This window comes from Choloepus didactylus, chromosome 18 (genome assembly GCF_015220235.1).
Source record: "Choloepus didactylus isolate mChoDid1 chromosome 18, mChoDid1.pri, whole genome shotgun sequence".
Classification (NCBI taxonomy): domain Eukaryota; kingdom Metazoa; phylum Chordata; class Mammalia; order Pilosa; family Megalonychidae; genus Choloepus; species Choloepus didactylus.
In genome coordinates, this window is record NC_051324.1 from 3,420,255 (window position 1) to 3,442,272 (window position 22,018).

Genomic DNA, 22,018 nt, shown 5'->3' on the forward strand with positions numbered 1-22,018 from the left:
TCCCCTCACAAACTTATTTCTCACAGTTGTGGTGCAAGATGTGTCCTTTGGACACTCCCATAGAAGGCAAGCAGGTCTTACATGATAAATCCACTTTAACATTCCAATCTCCCTAAGTCATTGGATACCATCCTCCAAGGTACATCAAGGCAGTTCTGGCATTTCAAGTTCATTTCGTGCAGGTCACTTTTGGGTCCATCTTTCATCCAACTACCCAACACAGCTGTTAGAACCCTTTCTAAGTCCTCCAGCTACTAGATTGGAGCCTGAAGCCCTGCTTAGTGGACCCGTATCAATAAATTCAGCCTGATCCAACTTTATGTTCCTTCCATCATTTTCCCACACCATCAATATCCATTCCTAGGTACATGACCCTGGTATCTGTCTGAATAAATTGGAAGAGTTACTCGTGATTTTTTGGAGTGTGGCCCACCTCCCGGGGTCACATTTTGTACCTCACCTTTCAGGGCCTGATGGGACTTCAGTCTAATTATAGTGCTGCAAGCAGAGGTGGTTCCTGAGAATTATCCATGTCTACAAGTCAGTTATCACAGTGGAGTCCATTACAAGTTCATCAAGCAAAGCACGGTTGACTCCCTCAGATGGGGCATGTAAGGGTTGCTTCTACTTGCAAAGACGACTCAGCAGACTTTAGGATTCAGTGTCCCCAGTACCACCAAGATCTGCACATACATCCCCATTGCAATTTTCAGGAACACATCCCTTCCAAAACAATGCCCTCATTTTAACAACAGACACCCTGTGAGATAGGGAATTCAGCTTGCGTTGTAATTAAGCCACTCACAGGATAAGACTCTTGTTTTCGGAAATCACAACTCTGAGGCTACAAGAGATAAGTGTTTCTTTGAAGGTACACATAGAAAGCTTTAGGTGTTGTGAACTTTGCTTGGGTGCCATGTTGAAAATGGCTTGTGGTCTCCTGGTATATAGTCTGGACACAAGTCCCAGGTATTCTTGGATATATTTTTAATGTATCTAGAATATCCATCATCTTTGTACCCTCCTCCAAATGAAATTCAGGGGGTAAGGGAAGTGAGGTGCTGGATACTTTCGTTTGGATGCCTAGACTCTTGGATTCATGAGCTTGCAACCACTCATATAACCCCTACCCACAATGTCTACCCAATCCCTAGGAAAGTTCCTGGTGCACAGAAGGTGCCCAATAAATATGTTTCACAAGCAAAATGTTTTTCCTGTTTATAAATATTACATATTTGTTGCAAGGAAAATTTAAAAAATACAGAAAAGAAAGCCAAACAAAAAACACCTGATACTCCACCAACCCTGAAACAACCATTGTTAACTCTTTTTTTGGAGGGCATTCATTCATCTCTCTCAAAACTAATCCAAATACATAACTTTACACAGAGTTTTATGCCATATATGCTGCATTTAACATTTTCTTTTTTAGTTGTATTGGATTTTTTTTTCTTATCTCCCACTTCCCATTTTTTCCATCCCCTCAAGGTAACCAATATTAACAGACTGGTGCATATCTTCCATACCTATCTCCATGCTCACCTAATCATATACACACATATATACATACATGGGGCAGGTCATTTAAACAAAAATGAAATACACACACACACATATATACACACACACAGCTCTGTAATAATTATTTATTAGAACATTGTGGAAACTCCTTGAAGTCAACTAGTATACATTTAACTCATTTTTAATGACTCCCATGTTAATCCACTATATGGATATATCATAATTTTATTCAACTATTAACCTACTGATGGGCATTACCTTTGTTTCCAGTTGTCTTTTTTTGTGCCTTTTAAAACAATACTTCAGTAAACACCTTAATTATATACATTGTTTTGTGTTGACACTTTTATTTCAATGGGACAATTCCAGAAGTGAGACTACTAAATCAAAGATTATGTATATTTAAAAACTGTTAATACATATTTCTGGATTGCTGGTGGAAATATAAGTTGATATAATCTTTCTGGAAGAGTACATCATTTGCCAAACTCTACTAGCAAATGATCTGATTTTGCCAACTCAAGGAGTGCATAGAAGAGACATCTCACTGGTATTTCAATTTCTATTTCCCTGAGTACTATTTAGGTTGAAAATCTTCATATGTTAACAATCATTTGGAGTTGCTCTTCTATGAACAGCCATCCAGTACAGATGGATTAAAGATGTCAGTGTATAAAAAAACCTAATTCATCAAAATCTTAGAAATAAATTCAGGAGACTAAGTATAATTCAAAGATTAATGAGACCCTTTTAATTAAAAGAGCAAATCAAGAATCTAAAATGGAAAAGATATAAACATTTTACTATAAAATAATGTGGCTTCTTTTGCTATATAAAAATGTATAAACAAATGTTTTTTAAAGAAAAACGTGCAACACACACGACGAAGGATTAATTTCTAAAACACATAAAGAACATCCACAGACATCAAAGAAGACTGAAACCAACATAATAGGCAAAAATGTTTATGCAATTCATAGAAGATAACTTATTGAATGAATAAAATATGAAATCTAGATGAAGGCTTTCATTTGTCCATTATTTTTCTTTAGTGTAAATGTTCCTATAATCTCTAACATTTAATATGGCTAAATGTTTTTCCACATTTCATTAAGTTTATAGAATATATCTCTTCAGTGTGTATTTCTGGTGAATTGTTCTAGAAGATTTTTCCATTCATGAAAATATATAGTTCATAAGATTCTTCTTGTGGAGCTGACATCTTATTGAATGATTTATTGTTCTCTATATTAACTGAGTTTCTCTCTGATGGATTCTTTGATGTACAGTAAGGCTTGAGCTACTTCTGAAAGCTTTTCCACACTCATTACATTTATAGGGTTTTTCTCCAGTATGCATCCTCAGATGTACAGTAAAATCTGAGTTAGTTCTGAAGGCTTTTCCACAATCTTCACATTTATAGGGTCTCTCCCCAGTATGAATTCTCTGATGTAGAGTTAGCTGTGATAGAGTAATACAACCTTTTCCACATTCCTTACATGTATAGGGTTTTTCTCCAGTGTGTGTTCTCCAATGCACTGTAAGGTATGAACCCCTCCTGAAAGCTTTCCCACAGACATCACATTTATAAGGTTTCTCTCCACTATGGATTTTCTGATGTTCTGTGACATGCACCATCTGGCTAAATGCTTTCCCACAGTCACTACATTTAAATGGTTTCTCTCCAGTATGTGTTCTTTGATGAGTATTAAAGCCTGAGTTACTTGTGAAAACTTTCCCACATTCATTACATTTATAGGGTTTCTCTCCAGTATGCCTTCTTTGATGCACAGTAAGCTGTGATGTATTAGTGAAAGCTTTCTCACATTCATTACATTTATATGGTTTTTCTCCAGTATGGGTCCTTTGATGTACAATAAGGTATGATTTAGTCCTGAAGGATTTTCCACAATCATAACATGTATAGGGTTTCACTCCAGTATGAATTTTCTGATGCTCCTTGAGATTTACCATTTTGGTGAATGCTCTCTCACAGTCAGTACATTTATATGGTTTCTCTCCAGTATGAATCCTCTGATGTACAGTTAAATGTGATTTTATTCTGAAAGATTCCCCACATTCATTACATAGGTAAGGTTTCTCTTCAGTATGAATTCGCTGATGTATAATAAGAGATGAAGAACGCATGAAGGCTTTTCCACATTCATTACATTTATATGGTTTCTCTCCGGTATGCATTCTGTGATGTACAGTAAGGCATGAATAATTAATGAAAGCCTTCCCACATTCATTACATTTATATGGTTTTTCTCCTGTATGAATTCTCTGATGTTCTGTGAAATTTGCTATTCGGTTGAAAGCTTTCCCACATTCATTACATTCGTAGGGTTTTTCCCCAGTATGAGTTCTTATATGTACAATAAGGCTTGAATTACTTCTATAGGCTTTCCCACATTCATCACACCTAAAGGGTTTCTCTCCAGTATGAATTCTCTGATGAACATTAAAAATTGTGGTGTTCTTGAAAGATTTTCCACACTCATTGCATTTATATGGTTTCTCTTCAGTATGGGTCTTTTGATGTACACTAAGGTATGACTTATTCCTAAAGGCTTTATCACAATCATTACATTTGTAGGGTTTTTCTCCAGTGTGTGTTTCCTGATGTCTTGCAAGTTTTGATTTATCACTAAAAGCTTTCCCGCACTCAATACATTTATAAGGTTTCTCTCCAGTTTGAATTCTCTGGTGCTGATTAAGGCGGGCACATTGGCTGAAGGATTTTCCACAGACATTGCACTGATAAGGTTTCTCTTTAGTATGAATTCTCTGATGTACCATAAGAGATGAAGAAGCAATGAAGGCCTTTCCACATTCATTACATTTAAAGGGTTTTTCTCCAGTGTGAATTTTTTTATGCTGGCTAAGATATGAAGGCTGGCTGAACGTTTTCCCACATTCATTACATTCATATGGTTTTTCTTTAGTGTGAGTTCTCTGGTGTTGAATCAGTAATGACCTATAACGAAAGGCTTTTTCACATGTACTACATTTATAAGGTTTTTCTTTATTGGTTTTCTTTTCCAATGTAAGTTCTGAAGACTGCCTTATGGCTTTGTTGCCTTCAGTATCCTTGTAAATTTTCTTCCCCAAATAGGTATCTGTAACCACATCTAAATTCTCTGTGAAATTTTCCTTATGTGTTGGACATTTGCTGTGGGGTTCTGGGAAAAGAGCAGACTCAAATCTAAAGCCTCTCTGACCAGTGGGAGTTTTCTTATATGTAATTATTCTTTGATTCAAATGACTCTCTTGACTATTTTGCAATCTCAGTATGCTATTATTCCATTTCCATGATCCTCTCAAACTGGAATCCCATAGACCATTCTCTGTGACCACTATGGTCCTCTGTGTTATATCTTCGGAAATGTCCTCTATTGGCACTGCATCCTTGGTTGCCTGTCTGGTCTCCAAGTCTGGGGGGGAAAGAGAAAAATCTAATGACTTTTTTTTCCTAAGTTGGGGAGACCTTGTTAAACAGGACAGTAAAATGGGGAACTGGCCTAAAATGAATACATGGCTTTAACTGCTTGTAAATTGACAGGTAATAATAATGTCTTATGGTAGCTGACATATGTATAGAATTTAAATACATAATCTCAATAGTATATAAGTGAAGTAAATGAAATAAACAGTTCTAAGATCCTTACATTGTTTGGGAAGAGGGAAAATATATATTTGACCCTGTTGACTCAAGGTGCTTTAATCTCTAGGTTAACTACTTATCAAATAATAAAAGAATTTATAATTACCATGTGATCATAAGAGGAAAATAGAAGTTGATAAAACAATTAAAGATTGAACAATAAAAGATTATATATCTAAAGTCAGGCATGAATGGTTTGAAAAAGAATACAGAACAGGCAAGACACATAGAAAGAAAATAGTTACATGGTAGATTTAAACATTATGTAATTACATGATATATAAATGGACTAAAAGACTAAAGACTGTCAGATTGGTTAAAAAGAGAGAAGAAAACCTAAGAATATGCTACTTATAAGAGAAACACACAAAATACAAGGATATAGAAAAGATGACAATGAACTGATGAGAAAAGGCATACCATACAAACAGTAAACAAAAGAAAGGTGTTACAGTAACATTATCAGTTAAAATAGACTTTAAGATAAAAGCATTCTCCGAGATAAAGAAGACATTTCATAATATAAAATGTACAATTTACTGGGAAGATACGAGTTCTAACTTTGTATTCACTTAATAACCTCAAAATACACAAAGCAAAAACTGATGGCACTAAAATAAGAAACAAATGATTCTACAGTCATGTTTGGAGACTTTAAAAAACCTTTATTAATAACTTATAAAGTAAGCTGATGAGCAGTTTAAGTACATGGACTATTTTAACAACATGATCAACAAACATGACCTCTTGACATATCTAGAACACTGCAGTCAATACCTGCAGACTCCACATTATTTCTACAGGTATAAAAGATGTTTACAAAAATTGAACTTGTGCTGGGCCTTAAAGCAAGTTTTAAGAAATTTGAAAAGACTGAAATCACACAGAGTATGTTCTCTGACTGCAGGAGAATTAAAGATAATATCCTTAGGAAAGCCCCAGATGGTAGAAAATTAAGGAAATTCTTCTAAAAAATCCTAGTGTCAAAAGATATCACAGTGGAAATTATCAACTACTTTGAACTCAATAATTACGAAGGTGCTACATAATAAACAGCCCTAGACACATTATTAGAAAAATGGCTGAAAATCAATGATGTAAAGCAGCCAACTGAAGAAGTTAGAAAAGATCAGCAAATTAAACCCTAAGAAAGTAAAATTAATGAAATACAGATAAGAGCAGAAAGTAAAGAAACAGAAAATACAACAGAAAATATTCAAAAAACCAAAAAAAAAAAAACAAAACAAAAACCAAAACAAAACAAAAAAACACTGGTTCTTTAAAAGACAAATAATGCTGATAAACTCTGGCAAAATTGACTAATGGATAAAAGAAAGAAGGCACAAAAAAGTTAATTTAAGAATGAAGGACTTTGTTGCTCAGATGTGGCCCTCTCTCTCTAGCTAAGCCAACTTGAAAGGTGAAATCACTGCCCACCCCACTACGTGGGATCAGACACCCAGGGGAGTGAATCTCCCTGGCAACGTGGAATATGACTCCCAGGGAGGAATGTAGACGTGGCATCGTGGGACAGAGAACATCTTCTTGACCAAAAGGGGGATGTGAAAGGAAATGAAATAAGCTTCAGTGGCAGAGAGATTCCAAAAGGAGCCGAGAGGTCACTCTGGTGGGCACTCTTACGCACAATTTAGACAACCCTTTTTAGGTTCTAAAGAATTGGGGTAGCTGGTGGTGGATACCTGAAACTATCAAACTACAACCCAGAACCCATGAATCTCAAAGACAATTGTATAAAAATGTAGCTTATGAGGGGTGACAATGGGATTGGGAAAGCCATAAGGACCACACTCCACTTTGTCTAGTTTATGGATGGATGAGTAGAAAAATAGGGGAAGGAAACAAACAGACAAAGGTACCCAGTGTTCTTTTTTACTTCAATTGCTCTTTTTCACTTTAATTATTATTCTTGTTATTTTTGTGTGTGTGCTGATGAAGGTGTCAGGGATTGATTTAGGTGATGAATGTACAACTATGTAATGGTACCGTGAACAATCGAATGTACGATTTGTTTTGTATGACCGCGTGGTATGTGAATATATCTCAATAAAATGAAGATAAAAAAAAAAAAATGAAGGAGATATCACTTCAAATCCACACAGGCATTTAAAAGATAAACAGAGGATATCATGCCAATAAATTTAAAATTTAGACAAATGGACTAATTCCTAGATAAATATAACTTACTAAATTAAAACAAAAAATGATGAAAATATGAATAGTCCTAAAATTACTAAAGGAATAGAAGCTATAATTAAATGCCTTCCATGATAAAAGTTTCAGACCAAGATGGCTTCCTTGTTGAATTCTATGTACTCTACGTACCATGAAAAATACAGCTTTTCCTCTTTCACAACTCTCTTTTGCCCACTCTATAAGCTGATTTGCTTCCATTTTACTGAGAACAGGGAAACCACCTTTATGGAATGAATGCTGTGATCTTCCCGCCACCAGCTGGCCTACACCTGTACCCGTCTTCTCCACCTTTCCTTGTGTTACAACAGAGGACGTGGCCTCACTGTGTATCAAAGATAAATCCTTTCTTTTCCATCTAGATTCCACCCTGTTTCATTTTCTCAAAGACTTTAATCCTTCAGTGGTCTCATTTGTCTTGCAACATCGATTTCTCCCTCTCTGTTGGGCATTCCTGTCAGCACTCAAACATGCCAAAAAATGCCCATCAAAAATAAAACAAAGGGGTTTTTTCTTGACTCCATATTTTGCTCTAGCTGCTGCTCCATTTCTGTTCCTCTTCATGGAGAAAAAGAAAAATATCTCCTCTAAATCTTCTACAATAAAACTTTTATTCACTCTTAAAAATAGAAAATATTTGATATATATAAAAAAATAAATGTAACACATATGTAAGTTATGGATGGCCTTGTAATAAAATCAATATCCAAATAAACTAGAATTTATTTTTTCCCTTCTCCTCTAATTACCACCTTAATTAAAGTTACTGTCATCTCTTGCCTAAATTATTGCACTAACCTCTTAATTGATTGCCTGCTTTATCCCCCCAAATTCAATATCCATAAACAGGGTTGTCTTCTAAAATACTTGATTAAAACCTTTAAATGCTTTCCTACTCATTTAGATTAAAATGCAAACTCCTTACCATCATCTACAAAGCCTTGTATGGGCAGGCTCCTGTCTAATTCTCTAATCTCATTTTATACCAGTCTCCCCCTCAAGTTAGGCTTTAGTCGCAGAAGCTTCCTTCTGGTTATTAGAACACCTTACACTCTCTCCTGCGTCAGGTCCTTTGCGTCACTGTTGCCCTTACCTGGAATGCGTCTCTTCTCCCCTTCCCATGACTGCCTCATTCCGACCCGCTGTCCCCCTCAGAGCCTTCCCCGGCCTTCCAGCTGAAGGAGGCATCCTCATCCCAGTCCCTGTTCCTCTCCCACATCCCTTAGTTTATCTCATAGCCAAAAACTTATTGCAGTCAGTAGTTAACAAGTTTTGTTTATTTGTTAATTATCTATTCTTAGAATTAAAGCTTGGGGGGGTGTCCATCTTACTTATTTCATTACTGTAGCCCTAATTTATAGCATACATATGTTTAATGAATATTGATTAAATAAATGAATTTTGATTCTCAATTGATTCCTAGTTTGTATTCGGAATTATTAAGAACCTGGAGGGCAGGAGGAGGGTTCCCCTCAAGTTTTGGCAGGCATGCAGGTAAAGAAAGTTAAACAATGAGTAAATAACTTTGACTTAAAAGAAACCAGGGGCAACCCTGAAGAAAAAATTTTCAGGAAAACTAAGGAAGAGATGTCAGAGAATGGTGAAAGAAATGAGAAAAACTAAAAATTAACTACAGTGGTTTTATTCATGTTTGAATGAACGAGGAATGAAGGAATAATTACGAAAGCCATGCCCCCAAGGAAGCATAGTACTGGAGGGGAACCAAGTAGAGAACTGGGAGCGAGAAAGAGAGAAGGGGTGGGTGAGGGGACGGAAAGAGACAGGAAGGGAGGGAACATTTCCTTCTCTCAGACAGCTTTGAGCAGTCACCGCAAGAAGTATTTCAAATGTGCTGCTCCATCTTTGACCTACTAATTGAAATAAATCCCTTCTTCCCGGTTCCTATTCACTCACCTGAATAGGGAGCTCTTGGAATTTCTCTTACTAGCACCCAAGGTCCTTTCCCATCCTCCAAATGAGATATCATGTCTGGTTTGGAAACTGCAAGCCCTGTTCAGAGAAAAATCATCGGGATTTGATTGTGGCTGTGAGCAAGAACTATTTTCAAATTCAGTCTCGTTCTTAATCTTCAGTGCAGAGTGGCTACTATAGGAAGTCGTAGAGCTGTGCTAATACAGTTGCTACTAGCCACATGTGGCTAATTAAATATTAATTTGAGTTAGTAAAATTAAACAAAATTTAAAACTCAGTTCCTCAGTTGCACTAGTCAACTTTTAAGTGCTCAACAGCTACACATGTGAAGTGGCTTCCATACGGGACAACACAGCTATAGAATATTCCCACCGCAGCAGAATATTCTAATATATAGTGGTGTTCTAGAGAATTAAAAAAGTATCTCAAAGGATCTCAACACTATAATCCCAGACTTTGGGATAACAAATCTTGGGAATAACTCAAGTTTAGAAAGGAAATAAACACATTGTTTCCTCTCTATCTAAAGGCGTTGACAATAACTTCCATTTATTGAAGTGTCTAGAAAAGACTGGTCCTATGTTTGGAGAACAATCCACAATCTCCAGTATTCCAATGAAATATGTATTTCTTTTTTTACAATGAGTAGCGGCTTTAGTTGAAAGAAAGGAACACCATAACTCCCACAAACGTGTCCTTAAGATTTGAGATTTTATTGCCTACACTCTAAAACAAAATTCGGTTAACTGCTAGAGCCTCCATATTTTTGGCAAACCTGGTAAAATGGACAGAGACAGAAACACAGAAGAGAAGTTACGCTTACCCAGGGAGACCAGGTTCCTGTAATTCTCCAGCATCACATCCTTGTGCAGGTTTCTCTGAGTAGGGTCCATCAGCCTCCACTCCTCCAGTGTGAAGTCTATAGCTACATCCTTAAAAGTTACTGATTCCTAAAACAAATACATTGTGATTGTCCAGGGACTATACAAGACATGTTCGGCAAAATAATACATACAAAACTGAGGAAGAATTCCAGAAATGAGAATCACCAAATGGCTACGGAGATCACCCAGTTCAATCCCTAGAAGATGTATGAATCTCTCCAGTGACAAGAATTTAACACATCAAGATAAAGCCCATTCCATTTTCAGAGTTTCCACCGTTAGCAGGATTTTTCAGACTAATTCAAACCTGGCTTTCATATGGTGTCAACATACTGGTTGTCAATGGAAGCGTTTTGGTAATGGACAGTGCTGATGGCAGCACAACACTGTGAATGTGGTTGGCAGCAATGAAGTATGTATCTGAATGTGGTTAGGAGAAATGTTAGGTTGTATATATGGTGACAATAAAAAATTTTTAAAAATCCATGGAACTACACAAATGGTGAACCCTAAGTTAAAACATGGACTATAGTTAACAGTACAATTATGAAAATGTGTGCTTTCATCAATGGTAACCAATGTTCCACACCAATGCAAGGTGTTAATAATAGGGTGATATATGGGAATCTTGTATTTTATGTATGATTGTTTGGTAAACCCATAACTGCTCTAATAAAAAAAACATTGGTTCTATTATATTATCTGGAGGCAAACAGCATTGTTTCCTCCTTCCCTGGAAACTCTTTTCAGCTAGGAGTTCCCACCTAAATAATCTTTTCTCCCTCAAAACCGGGCTTACCTATATCAGCAATCTTTCAGCACTAATCTACTACTAGTGTAAACAGAATCCTATAAATTCTCTCTTTGAGAAAGAAAAATAAGAAATCATGTGACTTTGGGAATGTCTTTGGTAAGGATATGAAAATATCTATATATAGTTATATAAAAAATGGAACAATGACAGATAAAATTTTTAATGGTTACCTATGGGGAAAGGAGGAATATTGTGTGTGTGTGTCGGGGGGGGGGACTGGAATAGAAGCCAGATTTTTCTGAATATTAGTTATTTTGTAGATTTGGCTTTTGAACCACATAAATACTTTACAGTAGTATAAAACAAAAATTAAAATTTTAAAAATAGTGAAAGTAAAAGGAAGCCAGTTGGTAGCATATTCATGCAGAGAGGAACTATGCTGAGTACCTTTAAAACAGTAATTTGACTATGTACTCCTAGTGAAACATACCCTGAGGATGAAAAGAACTGCCAAAAAAAAAAAAAATTAACTGTTTTCAGTAATATTGTTGGTGGTAGTGACTGTGATGCTATTCTCTAACTGTTGTGTGTGTGGTGTCAGATAAAGCAAATGGTAATTACACCAAAGTCATCGAGAAATAGTAAATTTGGCATGGGATAAAGAAGATATCAATGTAATATTGATGAGATTAGGCAAAAACACTGTAGTTCTTAATCTGAATTGGAAGTATAATTATAAACATGTGAACTATTTTATCTTGAAGGAAAAATAAAAAAAACATAAAAACATACTTCCTAGCTTCATCCACTGAAAAGGCCTAGAAACAATAACCAACCCAGTAGCATTATGCAACCCAGATTGTGGCCTCTAAATAGTATTTATCACTAAAAGGAACTGGGAACATTCTGTCATACTAAAAGGGAAGGAAGCGATCAAAGACCATTACAGTCATGTCTAAGGCTCAGGAGAAAACTTGAAGAGGCTCCCATTGGCCAATGATGGGACAATTTGAGCATCAATAAGAATAATAACTGCAATGGATTTGAAAAATATCTAATACATTTTACTGAAGTAAAAACTCATTGATCTTCTTTGGAGGATGTCTGGAAACTGGTAAATAAAGAGAAAGAATCAAACTTTTGTCTTTTCTTTCTTACAGAAATTATACATCAGTGTAATCAAATATTTAATAAGAGGGGGATTCTCTTTATGGAAGTACTCAGGCTAATAAATGAAGAATGAATGACAGAATTAGAACATCACATTTTGCAACTTCTAATGAATTAAATCATCTAAGCAACGACCATCAGAGGCTGCTAATATAACAGACAGGGACTCAACTAGGCATTATGTACCCTAGTTGGAGTATGTATCACCAATATGAAATATTCTTGCTCAAAACAAAAAAAAATCAAAACCTGAATCTAATCAAGTCTTTAGAGCTAACAGTTTAAAGGAAATATAGGGACCAGAGGGGCATGACAGATAAACACATGGGGATATAATCAGTAAAACCCAGGCTATGGGAAATTCTAAAGCAATGCTGTCCAAGAGAAATATTATGCAAACTACATATGTAATTTAAAATTTTTGGTAGCCATATTGAAAAAAATTGAAAGAAACAGATTAATTTTAACAATATACTTTATTTAATCCAATATATTTAAAATACTATAATTTTAACATATAATCAATATAAAACTATTGAGGTATTTTACAATTTTTTGTATTGTCTTTGAAATCTGATTTTTAAAAAATTTACAGCACATCTCAATTTGGACTAGTCAGCTTTCAGATGCTCAATAGCTACATGTGGCTGGTGACAATTGTATTTGAATAGTGTGGCCCTAAAGTACAAACAGTGTAGACCTAGTTTCTTGAATACATTATTACAGGAAAAAGAAAGAGGGAGGGGAAACCTCTTAAAAGTGATCTAAGAGACTATTAACTAATTAAAACACATGAATCAACTGAGAAAACAATTATTAACTAGAAATTTGAGGAAATGAAAGTTTATTAATTTTTTTAACTGTAGTAGTCAAATCATAAATAGCATTTAAAAAGTAATCTGTTAAAGATGTAAAATATTTATAGATGAGATGAAGATGATACGATGTCTTGGATTTGATTCAAAATAATTAATGATGGAAGGTGGGATTGGAAAGGAAATATGATTGTCCTCAGTTGACAATTTTTGAAAATGGGCAATAGATACATGGGGATTCATCAGACAACTCTCTCTGATTATAACCACTATAAGCCACTGAATAAACTGGTCAACTAAGTAAAGGCAAAGGTCTCAAGTTATATCAAATCTGGCTATGGTCTGATCTATACCAAAAGAAACAGTTTTCCTCTGGGGTGATTTCTGCCATTCAGATACATATGCTCGTCAAATTGTTTAAATCTCTATTTATTTGGATAGCAAAGTTTGTGAAACATGTTTTATATAATTCTGCAAAAAAAACACCATGGCTAGTGTGGGATATGATGACAGTTCAAAATTGTATTGTTAATCACTTCAGACATAACTTAAATTATAACAAATTTACTGGGATTTATTTTCTTCTCACCACCAAAAACTAAGTCCCAGGAAAAGTCCTGGTAAAGCCTTCAGCTCACACCTCTGGCTGACACGGTTTCTTTAGTTCTTTGAACACATTTGTAATAGCTGAGTTAAAGTCTTTGTCTGCTAAGTACAATCCCTCCGCTTCCTCAGGAAGAATTTCTATTGTTTTGTGTACGTGTGTGTTTTATACTTTGTTGTTGAAAACGGAATGTTTTAAATAATATGATGTAGCAATTCGGGAAATTAGATGTCCCCCCTCCCCAGGGTTTGTTTGTTTGTTGTGGTTTGTTGTTGTTGTTTCTGCTGCTGTTTGTTTAGTGATTTTCCTGGACTAATTCTGTCAAGTCTGTATCTTTTGTCGCATGTGGCCACTGAAATCGCTCGTTGGTTAACTTAGGGTTAACTACTGATTGAACAAATGTTTCCTTACATGCCTTGAACTTATAAGTCTTTTGGCATTTTCCAAAGGTTTCTGGGTATGTGTTGGAGCACACCCTCTACTCTCAGGCAGGCTGTTTATAATTTTGACTTAGCCTTCACTTCTTGCTTGCACAGACTCTAAAGGTCAGCCGTAACTTTTGGGACTATCTTTTCTGAGTAACAATAATTTGTAATTTATCAATCTTCTCAAATTAACCTCTTGAGGATCTGCATATTAATAAGCCAAACAATGTAACTTCCCCTTAATATGTCAGATGACCCTTAGACAGGCTGGTGAGGCTGAAAGGGCATTCATTTATCTTTTGCCTTATTTTTAAGTTTTGGATAATTTTTCTGGAAAGATCAGGTGGATTCTGTACTCAGAATAAGAAAGTAAGTTTAACCAGTGTAATAAAATTTAAAATCCAAATGAATTTAAACTCTTCTTTAAAATATTTCTCCAAATATTGATGTATTCTTAGTATTTTTAATAGCACTGGGTCTTAATACAAAGCAAGAATCACTATTTGATGGCAGGATTCAATACTTAGCAATTATGATGTGACTATCTGTCAAATTAGGGCTGTCACTTCTGAGAGAAATGAAATCTGTCAAATTAATGCTACCAGCCCTGGGGATACCACACCTAACAGGCAAGATGGCATGCACTGTAAACGTACGATGGACTGGGAACCTTAAGACTTAGTGACAGTAAAAAGGGGCATGTTCCCTTTCTCTTTTTCTTACATACAATGCTAGGTACTACCTTTACCAGTTCTGGTTCTTCTGCTTCCCACTGAAGATCTCCATCTGGCTGGGCAGCTCCAGGACTCTGAAGGGACACACAGGAAGGCCACTCAGCGGCAGGCTGCCCATAACCTCAACAAGCACCCTTGTTTTACTCAGGGCTGAAATTAAGGTCCCATAAAAACATCCAAACATAATTTTTCACCTTGTTTGAGACAATGACAAACACACAAGGCTGAGACAGACGTAACTGCATAATTTAAAAGGGAGCTTTTAAAAAAGAAGTTTTGATATAGCATAATTACCAAACAAAATAAACTTAAAATAAAGGCCTTCAGACACCATATAATTCATCATAGAATGAAATCTATTTCTCAGAAACTATGTTATTCAAAAAATAATATTAAAAAGCTACGAACACCATCTATTCTTACACAACTGAAAAATCCCATTACGTCAAGGTGGGCTGTGTCTCAGGAGCCATTCAGCAAATATTTCAGGGACCCCCCCAATATTGTTTTCATGCAAACCTTAAAAACAGTATCGCTGTAAGGGCCGGATTTTATAAATGAAATGAAATTTTTTTTTAAGTGACACAAAACCTAAGAAGGATATGTTATGGGTAATAAAACTATTTAAATCCAAATGGGGAAAATGCTATCCTAGATCCCCCCCACCCCCACCACTGCTTCTCGGCCTTTTGACTAAGATCACAAGTAGCGTCTAGTTACCCCCTCCCAAATTCTTGTCTAAAAAAGTACATAAATTCATCTTCCAGAAAATTAATGATAATATGAATCTCACTTTCTAATAATTAGGGATGAGTTTGAGCTGACCGTGATCTATGACCAGACACATATGGATGGACTACGGATCAAAGGCAACATTTTGCTCTTTATTTATCTTTTTTTTTTTTTAATGAGAGAAGTTATAGGTTTACAGAAAAATCATGCAAAAAATACAGAGCTCCCATATATGACCCTATTATGAGCACCTTGCATTAGCGTGGTACATTTGTTATACTTCATGAAAGAACATTTTTTATAATTGTACTTGGAAATATGTTGAGCAAAATAAGCCAGACACAAAAGGACAAATACTGTACAACCTCCTGATATGAAGGGATTATTTATCTTCTAAGGGTATGTTTTAAGGATTAAGTATGTGTTCTATAAGCTGGCTACAAAGAATAAAAGATTATTACCACAGAATATGGCAGATCATTACTATAACGAATTATATTTGACGGTATTACCTTACTTCTGAATCTCCTATTAAAAAAAAAATCCCTAGTAAAACATGGCTTTTGTCATATTGATACCTACTTCAAACACACAGACACACATATGTATACACTCACATGCCTTTAGGGAAAGATTAAAAGATTTGGCCTAAATACCAAATTTCCAGCCTTATCTTTCACAACTTTCCAATCTGAACCAACAGCTTACCCATTGGTCTCTGCTTCAGGGCCTTGCCCCTAAACTCCCTTCTCACCTGTAGTATACTGACAGATACTTCATTAGTATTTAAATACCAGTTGCAACTGAATGCCAACTTAAATCTAAGTATCTTCATGAGCTTTCCACGGCCAACTTAGCCCACACTAATCTACCATTTCTTTCCTTACACAGCATTCATCATTTTTATCATTCTGCTTAGCAACTATCAACAAATTATATAACTATTTCTTTTGTATGCCTTACCTCAATGAGACTGTAAGCTCCCTACAGCCAAGCACTGTGTCTTACACATCTTCTTTCTCTCCATGTCATCTATTAAGCTTGATCACTTCTTAATGGGTAGAAAAGAGGAGATCACTGAGAGTGGGCACAAGGGGAACAGTCCCTATGAATTAGGAATCTGTGGGTGTGGGTGTGTATAGATCTTTTCCCAAAATCTCCTAAACAAAATTTCCCAATTAAGAAATATTTCATTCTACTGCCCCATAAATCACTGACATTTCCATTTTAACATCAAAAGTAAATTTCTCAGATTGCCTATCATATCTAAAGATAGCCCACATATTCTTCAAAAGAACATACGTCCTGAAATTTGGTTCGATATGTTTAGTGAATCCTCTTATAGATTACGACCTTTACCATGACAAACTCAAGTTCACGGGTCAAGAAATTTGGTTCGGTTCTCAGATGGGGAGTGGGTGAAGAAGAGAAGTCACAAGACTTCAGGAAAAGCAGAAATGCTCTCAACCCAAGAGAGCAATTCGGAAACAGAAGAAACCCAAACTTACCAGAGGTCCAACTGAAAAAACCACAGCAGCCATAATTTCTTCCTCTGTGTTCCCCCTTCTGGAAAGAGTGGAGTCCCACAAAGACATATCTGAGGACGAGAAATAAGGCATGAAAACTGAATCTGCCATGGAAATCTCAGACTCACCATGTTAGAAATCCTGATATTCAAATGAGCAGGCCTCCCCTTAAGGGAAACAACAGCGGTCCCCAGGATCAGGGGCAAAGATCCTTAGCAGGCTAGGCCTTCTACAAGGAACTTTTTAAAAATATCTCATTGAATCTCACAATAACCCACTTGGCATTCTATTTCCATTCCACAGATGAGGAAAACTGAGGCTTAGAAAAATTAAACTACTTATCCAAGGCTATACAGATACATGACTCCAGATCAGTCTAATTTCAAAACCCACACTCTCCCCACTGAATCAACTTGCTGTGTGATGTGAAAGAAAAGAATTCATTAAAGAGCATCTTCCATGAAGAAATGACTGATTCCAGGTGTTGGGAGAACATTAAAAGATGAGCCTAGAATATCCTGTCATATTGCATGACAGGGAAACTATTAAATATTTTTTTCCTAGGGCTGTGTTAAAAAGATTCAGGACACCACTTGAAGAGGCTCCCGCTGACCAAAACTGGAACAATCTGAACATCAGTAAGGTATAATAATGACTGCAATCAAGTATGTTTAAACATCAGTTCATATTCATACAGTGGTCACCTCTAGAGAATGGCTCGAAAATATTACTAGAAAATTAGTAAAGATTAGCAAAGAAGGGGAAAGAATCAAGCATTTATTCAACCATTCTTATAGAAATATACCAAATAGTTGATGAGGGGAAATTTGTTTTTATATAAGTATTCCAGCTAATAAATGAGTCAATGAATGACTCATTGGAATGTCACAATTTTGCAACTCCAAATGAATTAATGGCTCTAATCTAGATCTAGGCATTGAACATCAATGGCTGCTAAAAATACAAAAAGATTTTTTATGTGATTATAAACCTCCTGATTAAAGAACATACCACCAAATTAGATGCTCAAAACTCATCTAATCCAAACATGATCAAGCCTACAGATCCAATTAGGAATTTTCAAGAAAAACAGAGGATAGAAAAATATAAAATACAGACTTTGGGAAATGGCAGGTCAAATGATATGGTTTCTTCAACAGAGAGAAATAATAAAGGTAAAAACAGAAACTAATAAATTAGAAAACAATAATTATAAAAAAAGCAGCTGACAAAGCCAAGAGCTGATTCTCTAAGTAATGAAACATAAAAACAACTGGTTAATCAAAAAAGAAAAAAAAAATCAATCAACCGAAATAGTAACACGTAGGAGACTGTAACAAATAAAACATTTTAAAACTGTATGCTATTAAAAAATAAAATTTCCCTAAGAAAATTTGTTAAATTTTCTAAAACTGACTCAAACAGCAGAAAACTTAAATAGGCCAATGTAGCAGAGACGGTTAATTGCCTTTCAATATCCAGACTCCTCTTCTTCTGTTTGACAGAGCCTTGAAGTTAGGACACACAACTGGACATCCCCTGACCTCCCCTACAGGCAGGTGTGGCCATGCCACTAAATTATAGCAAAAGAGATCTGAGTAGAAGAGATGTATGCAACTTTCAGGTCACATCTTTAAAAGGGAGCTTCTGGCCCTTCATGTCCCTTCCCCCTCCAGTGGGCTGAAATGCCAACACTATGATACGGAGCCAGCTTGTACCACAGGAGGGGGACATCAACCCCTAGGGGACGGTGGAGCAACAAGATGGAAGGAACATGGGTTTCTAGAACACCTAATAAGTGGATCAGAAGCTGCCTACACCTACCCACCTGATCACTACCAGCCAGCTACTAACTCAGACTTTCATGTGAGAAAGAAATGAACTTTCTTGTTCAAATCACTATTATTTGGTGCGCCAGTTCAATGTATTATGTCCCCCCAAATGCCATTATCTTTGATGCAATCTTGTGTGGGCAGACATATTAGTGTTGATTAGATTTTGGAATCCTTTGGGTGTTTCCATGGAGAGGTGATTCAATCAACAGTGGACTAGACCGTTGGTTGGATAATTTCCATGGAGGTGTTGCCCCACCCATTCAGGGTGGGTCTGAATTAAATTACTGGAGCACTATATAAGTTCAGACAGAAGGAGCAAGCTTGCTACAACCAAGAGGGACACTGAAGAATGCCCAGGAACTGAGAGAAGAGCTACAGATGAGAGACAGTTTGAAGACGGCTGTTGACAGCAGACTCTTGCTCCGGAGAAGCTAAGAGAGGACAAATGCTCCAAGAGCAACTGAGAGTGACATTTTTGAGGAACTGCAGCCTAGAGAGGAATGTCCTGGGAGAAAGGCATTTTGAAACCAGAACTTCGGAGCAGACGCCAGCCATGTACATTCCCAGCTAACAGGTTTTCTGGACACCATTGGTCATCCTCCAGTGAAGGTACCCGACTGTTGATGCCTTACCTTGGACACTTGATGGCCTTAAGACCGTAACTCTGTAACCAAATAAACCCCCTTTATAAAAGCTGATCCATTTCTGGTGTATTGCGTCCCAGCAGCATTAGCAAACCATAACATTTGGTCTCTGTTAAAGCTGCCAAACTAATATCTTAATTAATGGAGTGAATAGTCATGAGAGAAAAATTTTAAGTTATCAAGTAAGCAGGGATTAAATCAAGGGAATATATGGATATCTTAAGAATGGAGAGTAGTCTTTTTTTCCATGACACTGGGATTTCACTAGGCACAGTGACAAGATTTCGGTGGAAGAGAAACAATAAGAAATTGAGGGAAGAAAAACATAGTGCAGTATGGAGACAGGATTTTGGTAAAGAATTTGGTCAAGAATTATCTCAGGGATTTCTATATGGAAACCTCAAGGTTAAATTGGTATTCCCTTATACCAGTGTTTCTCCACAAGGTCATGGATCTTTTGGCAAATCTAATGTAATTATTAATCCTCTCCCAGAAAACCCCCATATATAATTAGAAGGGTGTCAAATGTGAAGTCCCATAAAATTCACTAGGCATGTTTATTAAAAAAAGTAATTATCTGGATCCATCCCAGCTCTTCTAAACCAAGGCCTCTACTTTAGGTGTGTGGCACGGAAATCTACATTTTCAACAAATACCTCAAGTGCTTACCTTGAGAGATACTGTCCTAAAGCCAACACCTGAACTTGGATTTACACATTTGAAAATCAAATTTAAATGTTTTATCAAGAGGACTCTAGAGCCCAGGAAAGCTGCAGCCTTGCATTAGCTCCCTCAGCAGAGGTTCTGCTTCCAGCCTCATAATGTATCTCAAACCACTCCTCATTTCACATTTCAGGAGCAACACTTTTGCCAAGTCTGAATACAATTAAACAATAATTAAGGCTCATCTAACAAATACTGACAGCTATATAACAACACCAGTAGATTTTAACTTTTGGAGGGCTGCAGACTCATTTGAGAATCTGATAAAAGCCGTGGACCTTATCCCCAGAACAATGCTCATGCATATAAAATGTTGCATAATATTTCAGGGAGCTTGAAGACTCCCTCATCCAAGTCTACACACTTACCGCAAAGCAAAGAAATCCAATTTTATAAGAAGGGGGGAGGGGGAGGGGGGGAAATGGGTTAGGAGAAATAATAAAAACTATTTTTTTCCCCAAACATAAAAGCCGACATACACAAAACAATACAAGACATTTTCAGTTCCAAGGAACTACAATAGTAGTTTTCTGCATCTTTAAAACTCATTCTGAATGACATGAGTCTTCATTGCTTTTGAAATTGGTAAAAATTACTAAACTCCTCCTTGGCAATATGCCACACAGATACTGTCATTCACCTATGCTTAATAACCAAAATGTGCAATAAACATCTTAATTTTATAATCAAAAATTTTTAAATGTTACTTAAAATTCAATATATTCAGCTTGATCTGAATTGTATAAAAATGCAGGAAAAAAAAAAAAAAAAAAGACTGCAAGTGAATAAGCCAAAACGGTACTGAGACTTCTGAGATCTGGAATTGAGATTTTACCTTTCTTTCTACCTGTCCGTACTTTCCGGGTATTTAATAAGAAGTATCTGCATATACCCAGGAGCTCAGTAGGATAAAATCCCCGAGTGGCTGTCCACACGGCCAGATTTGAATCTCTGATTTGGCTCCCGTAGAAACGGGACTATAGGGCGGACGAATCTCAGTTAACTTATTAGCAAATGAGGTTATTCACATTTTAAGCACCAACATCCCTCTCTGCCACTACGCAGAAGAAATCTAGGCCAATACTTCCCCAGAGTCATAATTTCACAAATATTTTTTTTCCAGATGTGACTTCATCCAAACCTTGTCTTCCCAAGAACGGCAGAAGCACTCGGGGCTTCCGGAGAAACTTCCGTCGCTGTGGTCGTCTGGACGGAGCAGTTATTTAAAATAATAATGAGGGGTCCCCGTTCCTGCCAGCCCCGACACCACGGTCATGACAGGCAGAGAGGAGGGGGCTAAAGCATGGCTTGGAAAGCCCTAAAAAGAGCGGCAAGGAAAAGGAGCCCCAGGTAACGGAGGCCGGCGGGGAGCGCCCACCTGTCAGGCAGCGCAGGCATCAGGTGCGCGCCCAGCGCCGTCCCCGCAGCTTCGCCCCGGCCTCGCCCCCTGGCCCTAGCTGCCCTTCTCTCCGCACCCGGGGTCCCCTCCTCGCTCCGCCGACGGTGCGGGGCTGGCAGGAGGAGGGAGGCCCGGGAGGGGCCGGCTCGCCGCGCCGAGCCCGAGCGCAGGCCCCGCGCCCGGCGCTTCCCTCCGGGGAAGGGGGACCGCCCCGGGCCCGGGCGAAGGGCCCTGAGGGCCGACACCCAGGCGCGCGGCCCTGCCCCGCTCCTCTCAGGCTCGGGGACGGCGACTCGGGAGGGAAACGGCCACGCCCCGGGCGCCGCGGGGAGCCGAGCGCCGAGGGAGGGACGGCGGGGACGCTAGCCAGGCGCCCGGGGCGAAGGATACCTGGCTGCCGCTCTGAGGAAGACTGAGGGCGCGCGCGGAGCAGGGCGGGAAC

At 37.4% G+C, this 22,018-nt stretch overlaps 1 protein-coding gene across 11 annotated transcripts; it reads right to left on the bottom strand.

The window, feature by feature from the left end:
* Positions 1-2,249: 2,249 nt before the first annotated feature.
* Positions 2,250-22,017, bottom strand: ZNF624 (zinc finger protein 624). Of its 11 annotated transcripts, none has more exons than XM_037810810.1 (7): positions 21,967-22,017; positions 16,958-17,046; positions 16,413-16,500; positions 14,726-14,791; positions 10,155-10,281; positions 9,314-9,409; positions 2,250-4,958 (listed from the first exon to the last, which is right to left on the bottom strand). In XM_037810810.1, exons 5-7 carry the CDS (start codon positions 10,222-10,224, stop codon positions 2,767-2,769), a joined length of 2,358 nt encoding a protein of 785 aa, XP_037666738.1. In that variant the 5' UTR covers positions 10,225-10,281; positions 14,726-14,791; positions 16,413-16,500; positions 16,958-17,046; positions 21,967-22,017; the 3' UTR covers positions 2,250-2,766. The 11 variants fall into 11 exon arrangements, with proteins under 11 accessions (XP_037666738.1, XP_037666736.1, XP_037666733.1 ...); XM_037810808.1 differs by having other exon boundaries at positions 21,556-21,987; XM_037810805.1 differs by lacking the exon at positions 16,413-16,500 and having other exon boundaries at positions 21,556-21,987.
* Position 22,018: the final 1 nt, after the last annotated feature.

What these genes read in the sequence shown, in the direction of transcription:
- ZNF624 (XM_037810802.1), bottom strand. Translation starts at nt 17,086, where the DNA reads ATGGCAGATTCAGTTTTCATGCCTTATTTCTCGTCCTCAGATATGTCT. An exon ending in TTTTTTCAGTTGGACCTCTG is followed by an intron (nt 14,792 to 16,957) that starts GTAAGTTTGGGT and finishes GTGTCCCTTCAG; the next exon opens with AGTCCTGGAGCTGCCCAGCC. An exon ending in CAGGAACCTGGTCTCCCTGG is followed by an intron (nt 9,410 to 10,154) that starts GTAAGCGTAACT and finishes TTCTCTGAACAG; the next exon opens with GGCTTGCAGTTTCCAAACCA.